We start from the raw sequence: 18,477 nt of genomic DNA, 5'->3' as shown, positions 1-18,477 counted from the left end.
CTATATTTTTCTTCATATTGCATCATTAATTAGCAAACAAAGCTAGAAAACAAAATAATTGTTATGTAAAGAGAACCTCTAAAAACGACTTCAAGCTTTCTGCCAATACAAATAAGCAGCTGTTTAGAAAGTGATTTAATAATATCATCTATTACGATTGTGTTACAGGTCCCCCAAATTCTTTTAACAGGTCTTTTTTCAGAATTTTGTTTATAATAATTTAATAAGAGTGAAACATTAAAATAAATTTTAAGCAACGTTTAGAATACCAAATTTTCTGATTCCATGTGTGAACTGATAAATAGTATGGTAACTAATTTATACAAAAGGTTTTTTTTTTATTCAAGCTAAAGTAATTTCACTAAAAAACACACTTCATTACCCGTAACTTCCTTGTAGCAGCAAACCTAAGTCATGTTATTTAAATAGGAAATAAGAAAATCTATCATCTATATATTAATTTGAAACTGTTTTTCTTTGTCATAGCTATTTTGAGAGAACGGCTGGTCGTAGAAACTCGGTAGGGGTGTCTAAAGAAAGGTCTTGGTTTGTAGATGAGCCATCAAAAGAGAAACGTGGTAAATTCCCTTGGGGCTCTGCCCCAGTGGCCTTTAAAGTCCCATCCCATGTTATTCTTATGGAGGAAAACGGGGTTTTTGTCACAGCTAATTTGAGAGAACGGCTGGGTGTAGAAACTTGGTAGGGGTGTCTAAAGAAAGGTATTGGTCTGTAGGTGAGCCCTCAAAAGAGAAACGAGGTAAATTTCCTTGGTGCTCTGCCCCACAGGCCTTTAAACTTCACTCAGCATTTGTATTTACATTATGACCATATGGATAATTTTACACTACCAGCTATTAATGAACCAGCTGTTAATATTAAAATTGTATTCAAAGGTCTACTGAAACTGTCAAAATTAAATGTTTACATTATTATTTATGATTTTAAATTGATTCTCCACTGCATGGCAAGTTTTTTATAGTTTCTACAAAATGATGAATTTATGATTAGTTTCAAATGTTTTGTTCAAAAATCTATGCTTTATTGCTCTTAGAAAATTTTAAATTATGAAATAAGTGTGACATATCATTTTCAAAGGGACATATAATTATTCCTTATCGGGTTATCTTATATATATTGTAAGGTTGAAATTCAAGAAAGAACACCAGAAATTCATTTATTGGTATGAAAGTTTTTGATAATCGGGTTGAAAATTGTGTCATGGATGAGTAACTTACGTTGAGGATGAGAGCTGTGTTCAAGTTTTGGAATAGACTAACTACGGAGTATGTTTCATCTATGGTTTTGGTGAAGCAGGTGAACTAATGTCAATTCAGGTATTTAAAAAAAAGTGTAGGCCTACAGGGTTTTTACTTTGATGTACACATGTAGCTAGGCCGAGCAATGCATCTAAACCTCACTACATACAAAACATTCGGAAACACAATCACATCTCATCGCATTTGCATGATTTGTTATCAAGGCTGGACTAGGTTATGGATTTGGTTCCGCAAATGTTCAAGATTTGTGATCAAATTTCCTACAATTATGGTTCATTCCATCCACGAAAAACATGCACAGCTTTATGTGGTCGATATGGCCAGGTAAAACTACCCCATAAGTTAATGAATTATCAAGTAAGAACAGGATGATTAAATACATGGGTCGATGTGGTAAGAGAAGGAATTAAAATTGCTTAGATCGAAGTAAGAATGTTACTGCTATCTGGAGAATCAGATATTTTTATCAAATACAAAAAAAACTTATTTAAATGCTGATAAAATTCTGTATTTTTATGACCAAAGATGAAGATTTTACTTATAAATCTGGATACAATCTGAATGATTTTTCTAAAGCAGATGGAATTAGTTGTTAGTAATAAATATTGACTCTTTCCGTAACATGATAGACTAATTATATGAACTCATTCTCCCATATAGTGAAAGTGGCTTTGAAATGAAACAAACTCATGAACAAACAATTATAAAGACTCCTAAAAAACCTTTTGGGCAACCTAAAGCCGATAAAAAGGTAGGAAATATTGTGTTAAACGAATTCAACAATCACGTTTTTTAGGGAACACAATCGTCATACTTATTATTATGCTTATCCTCCCTTCATTTAACTAACATTTTAATGACTTCACTCTATCCATCGCAGTTAGCTGAATTTACATAAAACCTCAAGATTAACCGTCGATTTCGACGGGGTTCCACTAGTTATAAGTGAATCTGAAATATCTTAGTGAAAATTCAATCGGGCAAATAGAAATTTGTTTATGCTGCAGGGGGTATTTTCTCTTTGCATCACATTTCATTTTTAACCTAAGCCACAACCATATGCACCTTAATATGAGGATGCTCGATAAACTTAACTCATTATTTCTGTGTAGTCCTATATAGTATAAAAAGAAGATGCTGCACCCCATGGTGAAAAATATTGAAGGATAGCATAGAATTTCTGCAATAACAAAGGCAACAAAAAAGGAACATAAAAATAAAATAGTCTTCATCACTCTTCAAAAATTGTCAATTTCCATACACCAAAAAACAAATAGTGATCAGCTGACTTTTCCTGACATAAACATTACTTTCGCTGTACAAACAATACTTTGCCTGACATTAACAAACATTAACATGACATTAACAAAGTTACAACTGAAGATTTAATTTTTTTAAGTTTGATGAAGTAGTTTTTTTCATCGTAATGAAAAGTATTGTTCAATACTCGTCACGAAAGTCCCATTTCGGGCCTCGTCTTCGACTCGCATGTAAAACGCTATCTCGCTCCAAAATGCTTTTGTGACTAGTGGTAAAATATACTATTTCTTGTTCTTGTCCCTAGAAAAATAAATATACATTAAAAAAAAAACTTTAGTTTCCTTACTTACCTTATAAGGCATATTGTAAAATGCCAATAATTACTCGTACAATTTTGTGGTGTATTTCCTTGATGAACTGAGAGTAAGAGATGAATCAGACTTACCAGGATTGTATATTGCTGTTTTCCTCATTTGTTTCATGTAAGCACAACACTCAATAAGAGCTCATATATTAAACGACCAGGAAACATGCTATTTCTTCCTAGCTATTTTCAGCAGCTCTATTAGTACGGTGCAACTAGCCAAAAAGACGGAAATTATCCAAAGTCAAAGCTAAATTTTGACTCCAAACCGTTCAATGACTCCACTACCATGTAATGTATGGTAAAAAGTTACACCATTTTGGGCCAGGTTTGGTGGCGAGGGGGGTGGGTTTGAAATTTAAAAGATGTTGGTTTTTTTTTTGGGGGGGGGGTTCTGCGACATGAGCTTTGGGGGGGATGGACACCCCTGGCAAAAAGTACTTTTTAGCGAATTTCCCATATGAGGAATAAGCTATTACCCTCATGGTAACTCATGGTAAGACCTGGACCGGGGACAGATTTACTTATTTTGTTTTGAGGTCCCTAGAAGCCAAAAACACCATACGTTAAAATTAATATATGTATGTGTGTCCGTTAGCACGATAACTCGAGCAAAAATGATCCGATTATGATGAAATTTGGTACAAACGAGTAAACCTACGTTCATTTGATCGAGTTTGCGAACCAGCATGATCGGATAATGGGAACGGGGGTTTAATAGGGTAAAAATAGGTTTTTCTCATTTTTGACGCTAAAAAAATTAAATTTTTCAATTTATTTCCAAACTATTTTGTAGAGCTTAAAAAAACAAATAATTTAGTATATTTATCATGCGCCTAATGGTTACGGAGAAAATTTCAAAAAAATTTCAATTATAAATTCTCACGTTATTCTTATGGAGAATAAGTAAACGTTTGTAATTTGCTTGTTTATGAACATATTTTGACAGAGTTTGGAAAATGTATTTATTTCACACTAAACTATTTACATTTCACCCACAAAAAAAAAACTTGTTTACCCTCCCTGTTGCAGCAAACCTAATTACTTGTTAAACCAATGCTATTTAAATAGGGAATAAATAAATGTGATATTTTTAGGAGATACTTTTTAGAGTAAATCCAATCAGGCAAATGGAAATTCTCTTAGTCTGCAGGTTGTTGAAAGCGAGAAATGCAAATTATGTTAACAGTTAACTATGCTTAATGAGATTCAGTTGATGTATTTTTGTCCAATAACATCATTAGAGCTTGGCCAAGAATTCACAGCTGACCCCTCACAAATAGACCATCACACCAGCAGTTCCTTCTCTAATAGTTTGTTTACTAAACTAACGTTTCTCCTTCTTACACCTTCATTTTTTCTCCGAGCGCGGGATTTCAGTCTACTTAGAGAAATATTTTTCTTCAATAAAGCGTAGACTATTTGAATTTAAGATTTTTGTGAAATTGAAGTGTTTCTTAACATATTCCTACCCTAATTCTTATCTCATTTTAAGTTTCCCAAATTATAATTTTACTAAAAAACATAGCTTTTGGCAAACCTATTTCTTTACTAAACTCAATAAAAGTGAAAATAAAAACCCTGTTATTCCAAAAATTAATTGATAGTACAAACAGTTTTTGACCTCCTACAAATCTTTGGGAGCTAAACTCTCTAAGTCCTTAAATTATCAACTCTTATTCAACCCTGGCTCTTCCACTAAGTAGTAATTATGGCTAATGAGAACTAAATTTTAATAATCACACAAAAGCTGAACCATATTTTAATAATGAATGTGAAGAGTTTCCTTGTTTTGCCTTCATTCTTCTATTCCGCAATATGGAACGCTCTGAGAAAAAGCTAAATAACAAAATTAACTAAGCTTTGTTAAGTTTTAGACAACAGAATGTGTCAAAAATAAATCTTTGTAGTAATGGATTGTAATAATTAAAGTTCCTAACATAATACATAAACAAAAGAAAAACTAAACAGAAATTTCAATAAATAAGATTTTTATTGTCACTCCTAAAATTTTCAAAATCTATGAGAGAGCCATTCACAAAAGGCTATATGAATATTTAGAGACAATGGGTTTGTTAGACGAATCTCATCATGGTTTCCGCAAAGGGAGATCAACTGAGACTGCAACAGCAGAATTTGTTGAAACCATTTAAAATTCAATAGATGAAGGTGAAACATGCATCTGCAAATTATGGACCTTGAATGGTTATTTGTGTAACTAGTGGGCGAAGTCGCACTCGTGTTACACATTGTATTTATTTTCCCTACAGTTACTATAAATCATATAAATAATTAGTAGTAATATAAAAAACATTTGATAGTGTTTGCCACAGTAAGTTGTTGGAAATTCTAAAGAATGTGAGAATTAACAATTATGCTTACTATTGGTTTCAATCAAATAAAAAAACAGAGCTCAATATGTAGAAATATCACTCTTATGAAAACATAACATAAAAAAATCAAAAATGGTATAGCTAAAGGGTCAATTTTGGGTCGCTTAAGCCACGTTTACACGAGACCAGTTGGCGGGCAGGTTACTTGCCTTAGGTAACTTAAAAACATTAGAGGCAAGTAACCTGCCCCGTTACCTGCCTGCTCTACTGCCTCATATAATCACAACTTTGCTGTTCATAATCTACTTGGTTTGAACCTAACTCTAGTAAATCAAAGGGAGAGCAAAATTATTCTTTATGCAGATGATTGAAACTTAACAAACAGATAAGAAACAAAAGTATCATTATCCACTGACTGTGGAACAATTTTGCAAATTTCAATGATATTTGTAGTCTTGCTGGATTCACCACCATTCTTGGATATATTGCTAACTTTAATGATGTTCGCGACATCATTATTTGATTCTAGAAATTTGTGACAGCATCGCCGACCGCGGCAACAAAGTTGTACTAATATTGAACAAATTTAATAATTTCTTTATTTAATTTTAAATAGACACATTTCTTAAATAGAGGGACCATACTTTACATGAAGCGAAGAAGAAGATTGAAGAACTTACAAAATGAAAATAATCATGATTCAATTTGCAATACTCACGACTAAAATAGTTTTTTTTTTCAATAATAATCTTTTTTGTGGGGAACAGATATTTTTGTTCGTATGTTATTTATTATAAGAGATTTGTTACAATTCCTAGTACATTTTTTTTTATTTCAAAAGCTTGATAATGTAGGCTAAAGACAAATGATGTAGGCTAAGACTTGATGGTGTAGGCTAAAGACAAATGACCCTACACCGTCAAATTTTCTGGACATGACAGTTAGACAGGCCACAAATTACTTTAGAAGCTTTTCATATTAAGATTTTTTGTGAGGGAGAGACTTTTCCCTGACCCTTGCTTGCTAAGGGGTTTAAAACAAATTTTCTGCAGTAAACCTTTAACTGATTAGCCTTCAAGGAAACCTTTAATTCATAGGCTAAAAGGTTTAAACTTAATTAATAAAACAGCAATTGTGTTACAAAACTATTTATTTTAACTACTAAATTATAACTGAAAGACATAATATGTAAAACTAAAAATATATTTACAGACCTACACAAAATATCATCATGCTCCCAGATTGAAGTATTTGAAGAGTACAAAATGTTTTGTGAGAGGTAAATGTTGATTTTTATACAAAAACTATAAAAATTGTCATAAATGAACACAACTTCGAAAATAAGCATTTTTTTCTTTTACAACAGTGTATTTGAAGATATTACAACTTTTGTTGTGAGTACAGTAAATCGCTTTAAGAATTAGCCTGGATTTGCTTGAAAAGAAAATTCTTAAAAAAACAAATACAAATGAAAAGATGATAGACAGACAGGCTTACAACAATGAACAGAATCTTATAAGGTAACAAGCGGCAAACAGGCTAGAAAGAACAATAACTTGAATGTTTTTTATGTAGCCTATGCCTAAAATAAGTATGTGTTTAGACTGACTGTTTGCTTATGTAGGCTACATTCTTAGGCATTCATTGACATTTATTTACTCAACTAACGCATGAGCCTCGTTAACTAAATTCTAAACAATTTATTATTATAAATTTACCAAATAAATTGCAACAAATTAAGTAAACAAATAAGAAAACAACATTAAAATGACAAGACATTATAACAAAAATAAATGTTTGAAAAAAGGTTGAATTTTAACTTAAAAAACTGAAGTCGTCATTAAAGACAAATTAGTAGTTTTTTGTATTTAATATGTCAGAATACACAGTTTGAAATGTAATTCTGTATAATTTCTACTCCTGATTTTCATTGACATGAACTGTCCAATCTTGTTCATCAAAAACAAAAAGTAATGTTAATTTTTACAAAAGAGATCTTTATATACTCGTCTTTAGGAAATTAACAGTTTCTATAGAGCTAAGTAATAGTCAGGATGAAAACATTTTATTAACACACAAAGAAGTACTACAGATGAATCTTTGTAAAATTGTTTACATACCTATATTGTTCAATATTTAAAAGGTTGCCAAAAAGTGAGTTACCTCTCAGGCAGAGTGTTTTTTGCATTGGAAATTGCAATTATTTCCATTTTGGATTTGATTTACACAGTAACTTCAAGGCCTTCTCAGACTCAATATTGGATCATAGCTTTGGGTTAGGATTTTTCTCTTCTGGGTTTCATCTGTCGTGTCCTGAAAAAGGAAATATCACTTTAATGAAGAGAATTTAGACTTAAAATAACAAACATATACACCAACCATTGTGATGACTTAATGGTGAAATATTTTTTTGTCAAATACTCAGTAGTCATATTCTGGTTCTAAATTTCTAACAACCACTAAACAGCACTGTACATAATACCTATTAAAACAGGTCTTTACTAATCTTAAAAACAAACTTGTCCACTGTAATTAAAAACATATAGTTTTTCAAAAATATTGAGGAAAACAGTGAATTTTCATAAAAAATACAAATAAAAAGTTACAGGCCTGCATGTTGATTTATTTTTAATACAAACAATATCTGTGTCAGAAACCAATCGGTATTGGGGAGTGAATATCATCCTCCCTATCACAGCAAACCTGGAGATTATATAATTATTTTTGCTGCTAGATTGTATTTTGATTAAAATATATGTATTTATAATTTAAAGATTTATGTATTTATAATTTAAAGATTTACGAGTTTAATAATGATGCAAATTACGAATGAAGATAGCATCAAGTGATCAGGTTTTCTAGAACACAGAACACTCTGAAGTGAAATGTTTAGATAACTAAAAGTATAGATGATATTTTGATGCTTATGTATTTCTTAAATAAATTACAAATAAAAATGTTTGTCTATTGTCAAGATAATATAACGAATCTGAAAAATAAATGTCAAGTACTTTAGACTGAACTAGTTATTGACTACCATAAATGTTTTGTACATTTTATATGTTTTACAGATATGATTTATTGTTAAACTATATAAATCCTGTTATTTAGTTTTAAATACATTATCTTTATTAAACTTTTCAGTTAGGCTATATACTGTACATCTCTAATATATATTTTTTTGTTATTATTAGTAAAGACTTAAAGGACTGTTATTAAAATATGATCTTTAAGAGTTTTCAGAAATTTGTAGAATAGCTTAGTTCAAATTTGTTCTGATGTACGAAGACAAGACATTAGCTTGCAATGTAAAGGCTAAACCTACTGGCTCAATGTAAAGCTATTGACTATTATTATAGTCAAGTGTAATGTTTACACGGCTGGGAGAGAACAACAATGGTGATACATGTCTCCAGAGGAATCTCTTTTTATTAGCCTTGGGTTTTGTAATGATTTCACAGAGATCAGTCACAAGGACCGTGAACTCAGAAAGGTAAGACAAACTACAACAACCGAGGACTTTTTTTGCATAATATTTTAGGTGATGTACGATTATTAATCAAACTAGTTGCTCTGCCCGTGCTTCGCTACGGGGTGAGAATGCAGAAAAGAATAATTCGGTTTTACTTTAAGATTTTATAATCTACTATAAAAAAACAGTTACAACACACTTACCAGGAAACATATAGGCAACATATAGGCAATAAGCTCAATCGTGCTTATTGATTATTTAAATGAAGATCTCTTAATGTATTACTTTATATAGTGTATAGAATTTGAAATATATGCAAAAGTATAACTCATTGACCACATGGCACGAAGAAAAGATTCTCCTTGTAAACAAATTAAATTAAATAACAGAACAGCATTTCTGACAACAGCTGGAGTTTCATAACAATGTTTGTTTCCCATGTTAATCTTATGCAGAAATACAAAACTTTAAGGGCTCCAGAGCCTCACTCTCTAATTATTTTCCGAAAAAGAAAGCTTCCTGCACAACTTCACGTTACGCTCTTTCCAATGACACCAAAAACATGTCAATCGGTTCAGTAGTTTCGGAGGAGTAATTGTCACAAAAAACCTGCTTGCGTATTAAATATGTACTAGTGTTCCTGTTGCTCGAATTCGAGCAATTTCTAAGTATTAGAGGTGTTATTTTAAAAGGAATAACGTTCATAATTTCTGATGACTTTAAAAGATTCAACCCAAAGATTATGGAAATATTCAAGATGTACATAACAGAATATATCAATTTATCCAGGCTCTCTCGCTTTTTTCCATTGTAATATTTACGCCAACCCGAATTCAAATAGTAAATATTTCATTTCAACCAAGTCAGTAAATTTTTGTAGCAAACTGTAAAATTAGCAAACTTATTGACTGTTTAAAATTAACATATGTTCTTCTTCTCACTTTTAATTTCTGACAACAGCTGGAGTTGCATAACAATTTTTGTTTCCCATGTTAATCTTATGGAGAAATACAAAACTTTAAAGGGCCCCAGGGCCTCACTCTCTGATTATTTCCCTAAAAAGAAAGTTTCCTGCACAACTTCACGTTACGCTCTTTCCAATGACACCAAAAACATGTCAATCGGTTCAGTAGTTTCGGAGGAGTAATTAGTCACAAAAAACATGCTTGCGTATTAAATAAGTAAAAAAGAAACTTTTCTAAAATAGTTAACTGATCATTTACTAAAACTAAAGAAAGGCATGGCCGAAAATACTTAGGGGTTTGTAATTATTAATCTTCACTATTAATATACAGAAGAACCTTGATAATTCAGACCCTCTAGTATTCATGCTCAACCCCATCCCTCTAGGTAAAAAAAATGCCTAAAAGAAAAAGTATGTATACCGTAGGTACAGTAATTAATTAACCCCCGAACTGCACTACTACAATACTATAGTTCGGCCACTTAGAAAGCGACATGCGCACTAATGCTAACCAATTCTAGAGGTCGCTTTCTAAGCGGCTGAACTAAAGCAAGTGGTATCCAATCTTGGAAATAAACACGGAACTCACAAACCATTTGCTCATAATTAAAGCCATCTTTGAAGGAGCCAATGAGGACAGTGCGGTGTTGCCAAATCTAATAATACCAGCTGATTTGAAAAAAAAAACTGTTTAGATTATTTTAAGTACCTGGGGACCGAGCTTTGCTCGAAGAAAATCATAAGTTCACTCTGAAAGCAGTCTTAGTATCGGAGATACATAAATCTGTTCCCAAACTCCACACGGCTCGCCTTTACAACGTCCTACACCATTTCCTACGTCATGGACCTGTTTCCCTCCATTCCCATAGCACTTTAAGATTGTAGATACCTTAATCTAATCGTTATTAACAGTTCCCACACTCCGGACAGCTCGCCTTGATTCCACTTCCAACGTAGCGGACCTGTTTTTCTCCCTTCCCATAGCATTTCAGAATTGCAGATACGTTAATCTAATCGTCACAAACAGTTCCCACGCTCCATACTAATCGCCTTGACTACTTCCTTCACCACTTCCTACGTCGCGGATCTGTTTCCCTCCCTTCCCATTGCATTTAAAGATTGCAGATACCTTTATCTAATCGTCATAAACAGTTCCCACACTCCGGACAGCTCGCCTTGACTACTTCCTTCACCACTTCCTACGTCGCGGACCTGTTTCCCTCCTTTCCCATTGCATTTAAAGATTGCAGATACCTTAATCTAATCGTCATAAACAGTTCCCACACTCCGGACAGCTCGCCTTGACTACTTCCTTCACCACTTCCTACGTCACGGACCTGTTTCCCTCCCTTCCCATAGCATTTTAGGATAGCCCATACCCTTATCTAATCGTCATAAACAGTTCCCACACTCTGGACAGCTCGCCTTGACTACTTCCTTCACCACTTCCTACGTCAGGGACCTGTTTCCCTCCCTTCCCATAGCATTTTAGGATTGACCATACCCTTATCTTATCGTCATAAACAGTTCTCACTCTCCGGACAGCTCGCTTTGACTACTTCCTTCACCACTTCCTACGTCACGGGCCTGTTTCCCTCCCTTCCCATTGCATTTAAAGATTGCAGATACCTTAATCTAATCGTCATAAACAGTTCCCACACTCCGGACTACTCGCCTTGACTACTTCCTTCACCACTTCCTACGTCTCGGACCTGTTTCCCTCCCTTCCCATAGCATTTTAGGATTGCCCATACCCTTATATAATCGTCATAATAGTTCCAACACTCCAGACAGCTTGCCTTGACTACTTCCTCCACCACTTCCTACGTCGCGGACCTGTTTCCCTCCCTTCCCATTGCATTTAAAGATTGCAGATACCTTAATCTAATCGTCATAAACAGTTCCCACACTCCGGACTACTCGCCTTGACTACTTCCTTCACCACTTCCTACGTCGCGGACCTGTTTCCCTCCCCTCCCATAGCATTTTAGGATTGCAGATACCCTAATTTTATCGTCATAAACAGTCCCCACACTCCGGACTGCTCGCATGTACTACTTCCTTCATCACTTCCTACGTCACGGACCTGTTTCCCTCTATTCCCATAGCATTTTATGATTGCCTTTACTACTTCCTTCACTACTTCCTACGTCACGGACCTGTTTCCTTCCCTTCCCATAGCATTTTAGGATTGCAGATACCTTAATGTATTCGTCATAAACAGATCCTAGACTTCGCACTGCTACCCTTGACTACAATGTATCGAGTAATCTTAAGTATAATGTTTGCTCAATATTAACAAGTGATGTTTTTCCTTTTGTACTGTATTTGTAATTTGCTAGTATACTGTGGGTAGTTGGCTTATTATGAACACATGCTACAACTTCAAGTCTTTTGTTTACATTTTCCTTGTTATTTAATTCAGCCAACATGGTTACCTAGCAACCCATAAGACTAATGTTAAAAAAATGTGATTTTCAGTTTCATTTTTCTATGTAATTAGATTTTTGTTGGCAGTTCTTACTGCATGAAACTCGTTTTTAGGCCAGAAATGAACTATTTACAACATTTGAAGAAAATCGTCGGAGCCGTTTTCGAGATCTTTGTGCAAGCAAGCAAGCAAGCAAGCAAGCAAGCAAGCAAACATTGCTCGTATTAGAGTATAGGATTAGTGTTGAAAAGTAGTGAACGGGTGATTATGCAACATCGCGCTAGTCCAGTCTTGCTATTGGCTGCTGCCAACTGCAGGCTCTTGTGGCCCCTAGTATAATTTAGCTATAGCTCTTTAACAAATAAAGATATAAAAAACATTAAATGCAAAAATTGTAGCTAATTTTATGGGCTACAATATAGTATGTGGTGAAACCCATGTTGCTATTTACAATTTTTTGAGATAGCAGCTTTTGAAACTTCAAAAAGTTTGAAAATGTGTAACATAAGTAAAATGTTAGGAAAATGGTTGAAACCAGAGTTTTTTTGAAAGCTCATTAAGCAATTAAAGTGTTTCAAAATTTCCCGTCTACTCAGTGAAAAGTTGTTCAAAAGGTCTATTTTTTGTAAGTTTTTGAACACCCTGTAAATAGGGATAAAAATAATTTTAAGCTTTTCCCCACTAAAATACTCAAGACTCAAAGACCCTTAAAATTAGGTATAACTCTACCCCCCTTTACATTTGAAAATTTCCCAAAAACCACCCCCACCCCCAAAATCTGCCCTTTTGGGTGCTTTTTTTGTGAAATTTAGAAATTCTCGGTAATGCTATTACTCTAATACGAGCAAAGTCTGTTTGTCTGTCTGTAACATATATCTCAAAATCCAGCAAAAGGATTTTGTCAAAATCTGGAATTAGGAATTTATAGCCTTTAAAACGTGATTGACAACAGCCACTACCTCAGGAAAATTTGTATTTCGCTACACAACTCATTTGAAAAATTCATAAATTCAACATTGGCCTTATGGGTTGTCAAGTAACTGTGTTGGTTGAACAAAATAACAAGTAAAAAGTAAACAAAAGACTTGTACATGTGTTTATACAAGGCCCCACTAGAAAAAGCAGACCATGCTGCAGGATCCATGACGTCACACTAGTGGATCGATTTCATTGACAAACTCATTGCCATCACCATTCCCATATGTTTTAGGTAAATAAACAAGCTGGCTGTTTGTAAGATTTTAATGGTAAGAGTTTAGTACAACTATCCACCACTGTGACGTAGTGTTGCGCTACCCGCGCTGCAGCATGGCCTGTTTTTTCTAGTGGGGCCTTGGTTTATAACAAGCCATCCACAGTATACTAGCAATTTATAAAAAACAGTACAAAGTGACAAACATCAGTTGTAACTATTGAGCAAAGATTGCAACTGAAGATTATTCGATATAGGGGAAAATAGAGCAAGTCAGTGTTGATGAGTGATAAGTGTGTTGGTGCCGTTTGAGTGCAATGGCGTAAACTCAATGTTTCACTTATTTAAGGGTAGATTTTACAACTATGTTTATGCACTTTTTAATAGTTTACATAATTTGGACAGCTGTATTCATAACGACTTTATAAAAACTTACTTGATTTATATTTAACATTTCTTTTATTTGTTTTTATAACATAAGAAAAGTGTATGATTAAAATAAATTAATGTGTTGGGTTAACATATGAAAATGTCTATCATAATATTGAAATTCCACTAGAACTTAAATTAGTTGTAAAAAACGTGAGTTTCCTTTATATTGCTGTTACAATCGAAATAAACTGTACTGAGCTATGGCTCGGTCTCCCAGTACTATGTACTTATGTAGTTAGTACCTTTGACTATTGATACAACTAGACATTCCATCCCCATTCTAAAGTTGTTGCCAGTTTTAAAATTAAAATCGTTGTAGTTGATGTGAGCCACCAACTGATTGTGCTGATCTAAATTACTAATTTCTGTCGAATACACAAACTTTTTTACCAATTCCAACTAATGGAATGACTTATTGTTAGCTAGCAACTGTTATGACCCATCATCTTGGTCAGCAAAAAAAGGTAGAAAATAGAATTTCAGTCTTAAGTTAATGCAGTGTCTCTAATATCTAAACAAAAGACAACATGGTTTTCAAGGGTTACTAGACACAAAGTTACTTTTCACATTTAGCAAAATTTTATTTACATAATTTTTAAAATAGTTCAATACATCAGGATTCCAACTATCCAAATTAAATTAAGATAGTTAAATAACATTTTGTTCATTGGATGAAACATTTATTTAACTAGAAGTAACACAAATGGAAAAAGGTAACTTTACAAATCACCAAAGAAATATGAAATTTTACCCACAAATAAGGAAATGCAAATGATCACATTTAAATAAACGATCAAAATAGCTAAATAATTAATTTTTTCTGTATTTAAAAAACAGGTTTTTACAACAAAGATTTAAACTATTAATAAAATTTAGGAATTTGGATCGTTGGAATCCTTTTGTATTTTGAATGATACGTCTGAAATGTACAAAAACAAAACAAATTCAGTTAATTAACAATACAGTTGGCAGTTGATTTGATCAAAAACTTATTGTTTGTAGAGCATGTTTATATCCATGATGCCAGTAAAAAAATATAAATGCAAAGAAATAAATGCAATTTTAGTTAATTTTTTACAAGGATGGTTTCAAAATATAAATAACTTCAATTTAGGAATCTTTAAAACATTCGCTACCAAAATATTAGATCATAGAAAGAAAGAACTAATAATAGTTCACAGATTTAAGATTTTATTTAAATGTTTACCTGTTTTGGAATCAACCGATAGTTTTGTCTCTTGAACCAAGTTACTAGGCCTAAATGCAAGTCTCTTAGTGCCACAGACCTAAAATAAGTCTCAAATATCAGTTATGCTTGGTAAGCTATAGTTACAAAATGTGAAGTTAGTCTAATAAACTCAGAAAAACAATCCACCCTCAACATCAGAACACGTTACATAAATGGTAGCAAATGTCTTTAACAGTTTATGGTTTAAAAAAATGTACATTATTTCACTTCACTGCCAACTGACTAAAGGAACAATAATTTGTGTTTCCCTCCCATCGTGGAGTTGGTTAACTTTTCAATAATCTCTAAATCTACCTCCAAAATTTCTCCTCCAAGGTTGTTTATGTGACTGAGGGTATCTGTTGAAGGAACGGTTGTTAAAACCTGAAAAGAAAATTATTGGTTATAGCATGAAACAACTATAAAATAATGATGACCGATTATTAGAAGAAAATTACGCTTAGTGGCTAACATGTGATATTTGTTGACTAGTTTATTTAATGAGTGTAGGTAAAATATCAGCAGTTAGCAAGTTCTTTGGAAGCCCTAAACCTGAACTGAAGAAAGAGAAGTGAAACAGGTAACAATAAAAATGTAGTGATTCGTTCTACTGGCCAACCAGGCGCAGTTGACTATAAGATTATTAGGCATTCTATTTGACCATATCCAAGCTAATGTTGCCAGTTATGAAGTTAAAATGAACAAAGCTGGATTGAGCCACCAAAAACATGCCCTGATGTAAATCACTGAATTGTGTCCTTTAACAAGACTTTCTAGTTAGGCGAATCAAAAAGGCCAATTTAGTTAAACTACAACATCTTTTATGACTATTTTTATAGTACAAAAATCTAAAGAAGAAAATACAATTTTGACAGTAGCACACTCCCATCAGTGGCTTGTTCAACTTTAATCTATTTTAATTTAAATTACAATAATTTGGTCGGTATAGATCGGATGACTTAAGTCTATAATTCCACCTACCTCTCCACTTGTTGCCAGTTGCGTAGTTAGCTGTGACGGCCATCTCTGACAGTTGAGGGTCTACGTGTTGTTTGGCCTCCTGCAGTACGTCTATGAGGCCCTTCGCTTGCCGCTGGTTCAGAGAAGTGAAGAAAGCGTAAGAGTTGCCCAGCTGGTCGGATCTGCCTGTGCGGCCGATACGATGAACGTAGTCCTCTGAGTTCTGTGGATAGTCGTAGTTGATCACATTCCTCACGTCTTGCACATCTGTAAGAGGAATATGTTTAGTTAGGAGTGGTATCAGATTAAACATACAGTGTTACCATCCTTACGGATCAGCTGAAGGCAATTTTAAGGTTAGTTCTGTCCAGTTTCTGAGGATGCGTATGTTGTGTACTAAGTTTCTTGTTATTTACCCCATTTCAAAACTATTTTAACTTTTTAATCATATAAACCAGCCATTCTCAACCAGTGCTCCCCTTAGGATAGATTTTCTTTTTATTATGTGGAAGGATTTCAGGGGGCCCTCATCCTGTGTGAAAGGATTTCCGAGGAGCGTAAGCGTTTCTAGAAAGATGATTATTAAAAAAATTAATTTTGGATTGTAGCCATATGAAAAATTTAAATTTAATAAAATTACCTTTTCGCAAATAGAGCATAGGGTAATTAATTACAGAGGGATTTGAATGCTGCAATGCAATATTACCTATATATGAGCTTAATATGGTGTGTGGGGGAATGGGGGTCGGGACTTAAACAAATTCAGCATTTAAAAAAGGGAATAAAAGGATTTAAATAGATTTTAAAACCACTGTTTGTCTTTTAGCGTTATTACCAGAATAAAGCACAAATAATATAATCCTCCATATTTTTTTCTGGCCAACCTCGCAGAGTAAATATTTGTTGGTAACGATTCTCCCTGAATCTAATTTGCTCTTCATTTATGACTGGAGCATACTCCGTAGCATATTCTGACCAAAATAATATATAAAGGTCTCGTTCACTGTTAGGCAGTTCTAAGACATCATATTTAATTAGTGATTCACCCTCAAAATGACAGTTGGGTGAAAATAATATTACCAAAATCTTTCTTATTATTTATTTTACAACTACGGTAATCTGTTTATCAACCAGAGAATTTCAACATCTTTTCGGGGATAAAATCAATGAGATCTATAATAAAGTTGATGACTTAAAGTAAATGTTTTAATTGAATAAAAAGGTAAAACTAAGAAACATTAGGAACATACCCAAGCCCCTTGCTGCAACATCAGTTGCCACTAAAATAGAACTTCTTGAATGGCGGAACTCTGAAACATGTTACACAAAATTAGTTAAAACTGCCAAATATAAAATATTTTGTGTAGTTACTTTGGAAAGTTAAAATAACCCCACTGATCCTTTTGGTACTAGTAGCTATAGATTGCTTATAAATTATAATCATTTATTATATTTAATGAATATTTTGCATGATTGACCTAAATATAAAAAGAAACTGTTGCGTCTAATACTTGTCTGCTGATTGGTTAAGATTTAAGAAGTAGCTCAAAGCCTCATGAAATGCTCAACTCACAAAAGAACCCAGCCTCCAATGTCATTTCAAGAGGACAAATCTGCCTGCTCTAAGGCTGGGGCTCCACTTGCCGTAAATCGTCGCGCTGCAAATTGTAGCGCGCTACACGCGACAGTTGGTGGCTCCACTAGCAGCAGAGTACGAACTACAATCTGCAGCGTCCTCACATGCACCGTGGCTCCACTAGCAGTTTAGTGTAGCGCGGAGGTAAATTTGACCCTGGATCATGCCGCAAATTAACATTCGTAGTCTTGTTGTTATCAGTGTACTTTTATCAAGACGACGCCGATCACAGCATCCGAAAATGTTGGATCCATCCAATTTTAAGCAATAGAAAGTCCGAAGGGATGTTCTACACATTGCATACTAAACTACAAAAGTATTCAGACAGTATCAACACGTTTGAAGAAGAAGAATACCAAACTAAGAGAAGCAATTGGAGTAGGGGAACGGCTTTCAGTGACATTAATGCAATTTTAGTGTACTGAATTTTAACTAATTAATTTTATACAGTGAACCCTCGCTTCATCAATCCTGGGTGTGTCGAATTACCTACTCTTACTTTAATGGTCATTTTATCTCTATTTCTATTCTATTTCCATTTTTATTTTTTATTGCACTCATTTACCCTCAGAAGTAATATGTCTAACCAAAGTAGGCCTACGCTGAATATCAATGAGTTTCTTGAGTTTTTGTTGTACATATTAATAATAATCTAAAACAACCATTAGGAACTTTTCATTATAGGGCTAATCATAACAATTTGACGACTGCTGCATTTAAAAACAAATTGAATGTGTTTACGTATTTGCTTCTCCAATCACTACTGTATTAATTTATAATATGTATAAAGTAGAAACCCCCTACACAACCTCTATAAAACAAGATCCCCACACTCCCGATATAATAAGTTATACATTTCTAATATAATAATTTCACAGTCTATAGTTCAGGCTCCATTGATTACAAATCAATCCACAAAAATCAAAAA

The 18,477-nt window shown here is 33.5% G+C and overlaps 1 protein-coding gene across 2 annotated transcripts in view; it reads right to left on the bottom strand.

Moving 5' to 3' along the window:
• Window positions 1-6,373: 6,373 nt before the first annotated feature.
• LOC129003063 (DNA topoisomerase 2-like) overlaps window positions 6,374-18,477 on the bottom strand; it is a 62,038-nt gene continuing 49,934 nt past the window's right edge. The window contains exons 16-19 of one of the 2 annotated variants that reach the window (XM_054431281.1): window positions 17,164-17,223; window positions 15,935-16,180; window positions 15,269-15,337; window positions 6,374-7,547 (exon numbers count right to left, since the gene is read on the bottom strand). In XM_054431281.1, coding sequence (XP_054287256.1) covers window positions 7,534-7,547; window positions 15,269-15,337; window positions 15,935-16,180; window positions 17,164-17,223 — 389 coding nt within the window. In that variant the 3' untranslated portion in view covers window positions 6,374-7,533. Of the gene's footprint in view, window positions 7,548-14,481; window positions 15,338-15,934; window positions 16,181-17,163; window positions 17,224-18,477 lie in introns of those variants that run through there. The other variant, XM_054431280.1, reaches the window with a different exon arrangement.

This window comes from Macrosteles quadrilineatus, unplaced genomic scaffold, assembly GCF_028750875.1.
Source record: "Macrosteles quadrilineatus isolate MER2022 unplaced genomic scaffold, UCM_ALF_1.0 Scaffold_9__3_contigs__length_116548681, whole genome shotgun sequence".
Lineage (NCBI taxonomy): Eukaryota > Metazoa > Arthropoda > Insecta > Hemiptera > Cicadellidae > Macrosteles > Macrosteles quadrilineatus.
The sequence above is the reverse complement of the archived record's forward strand: the minus strand, read 5'-3'. Positions and strand labels throughout refer to the sequence as shown.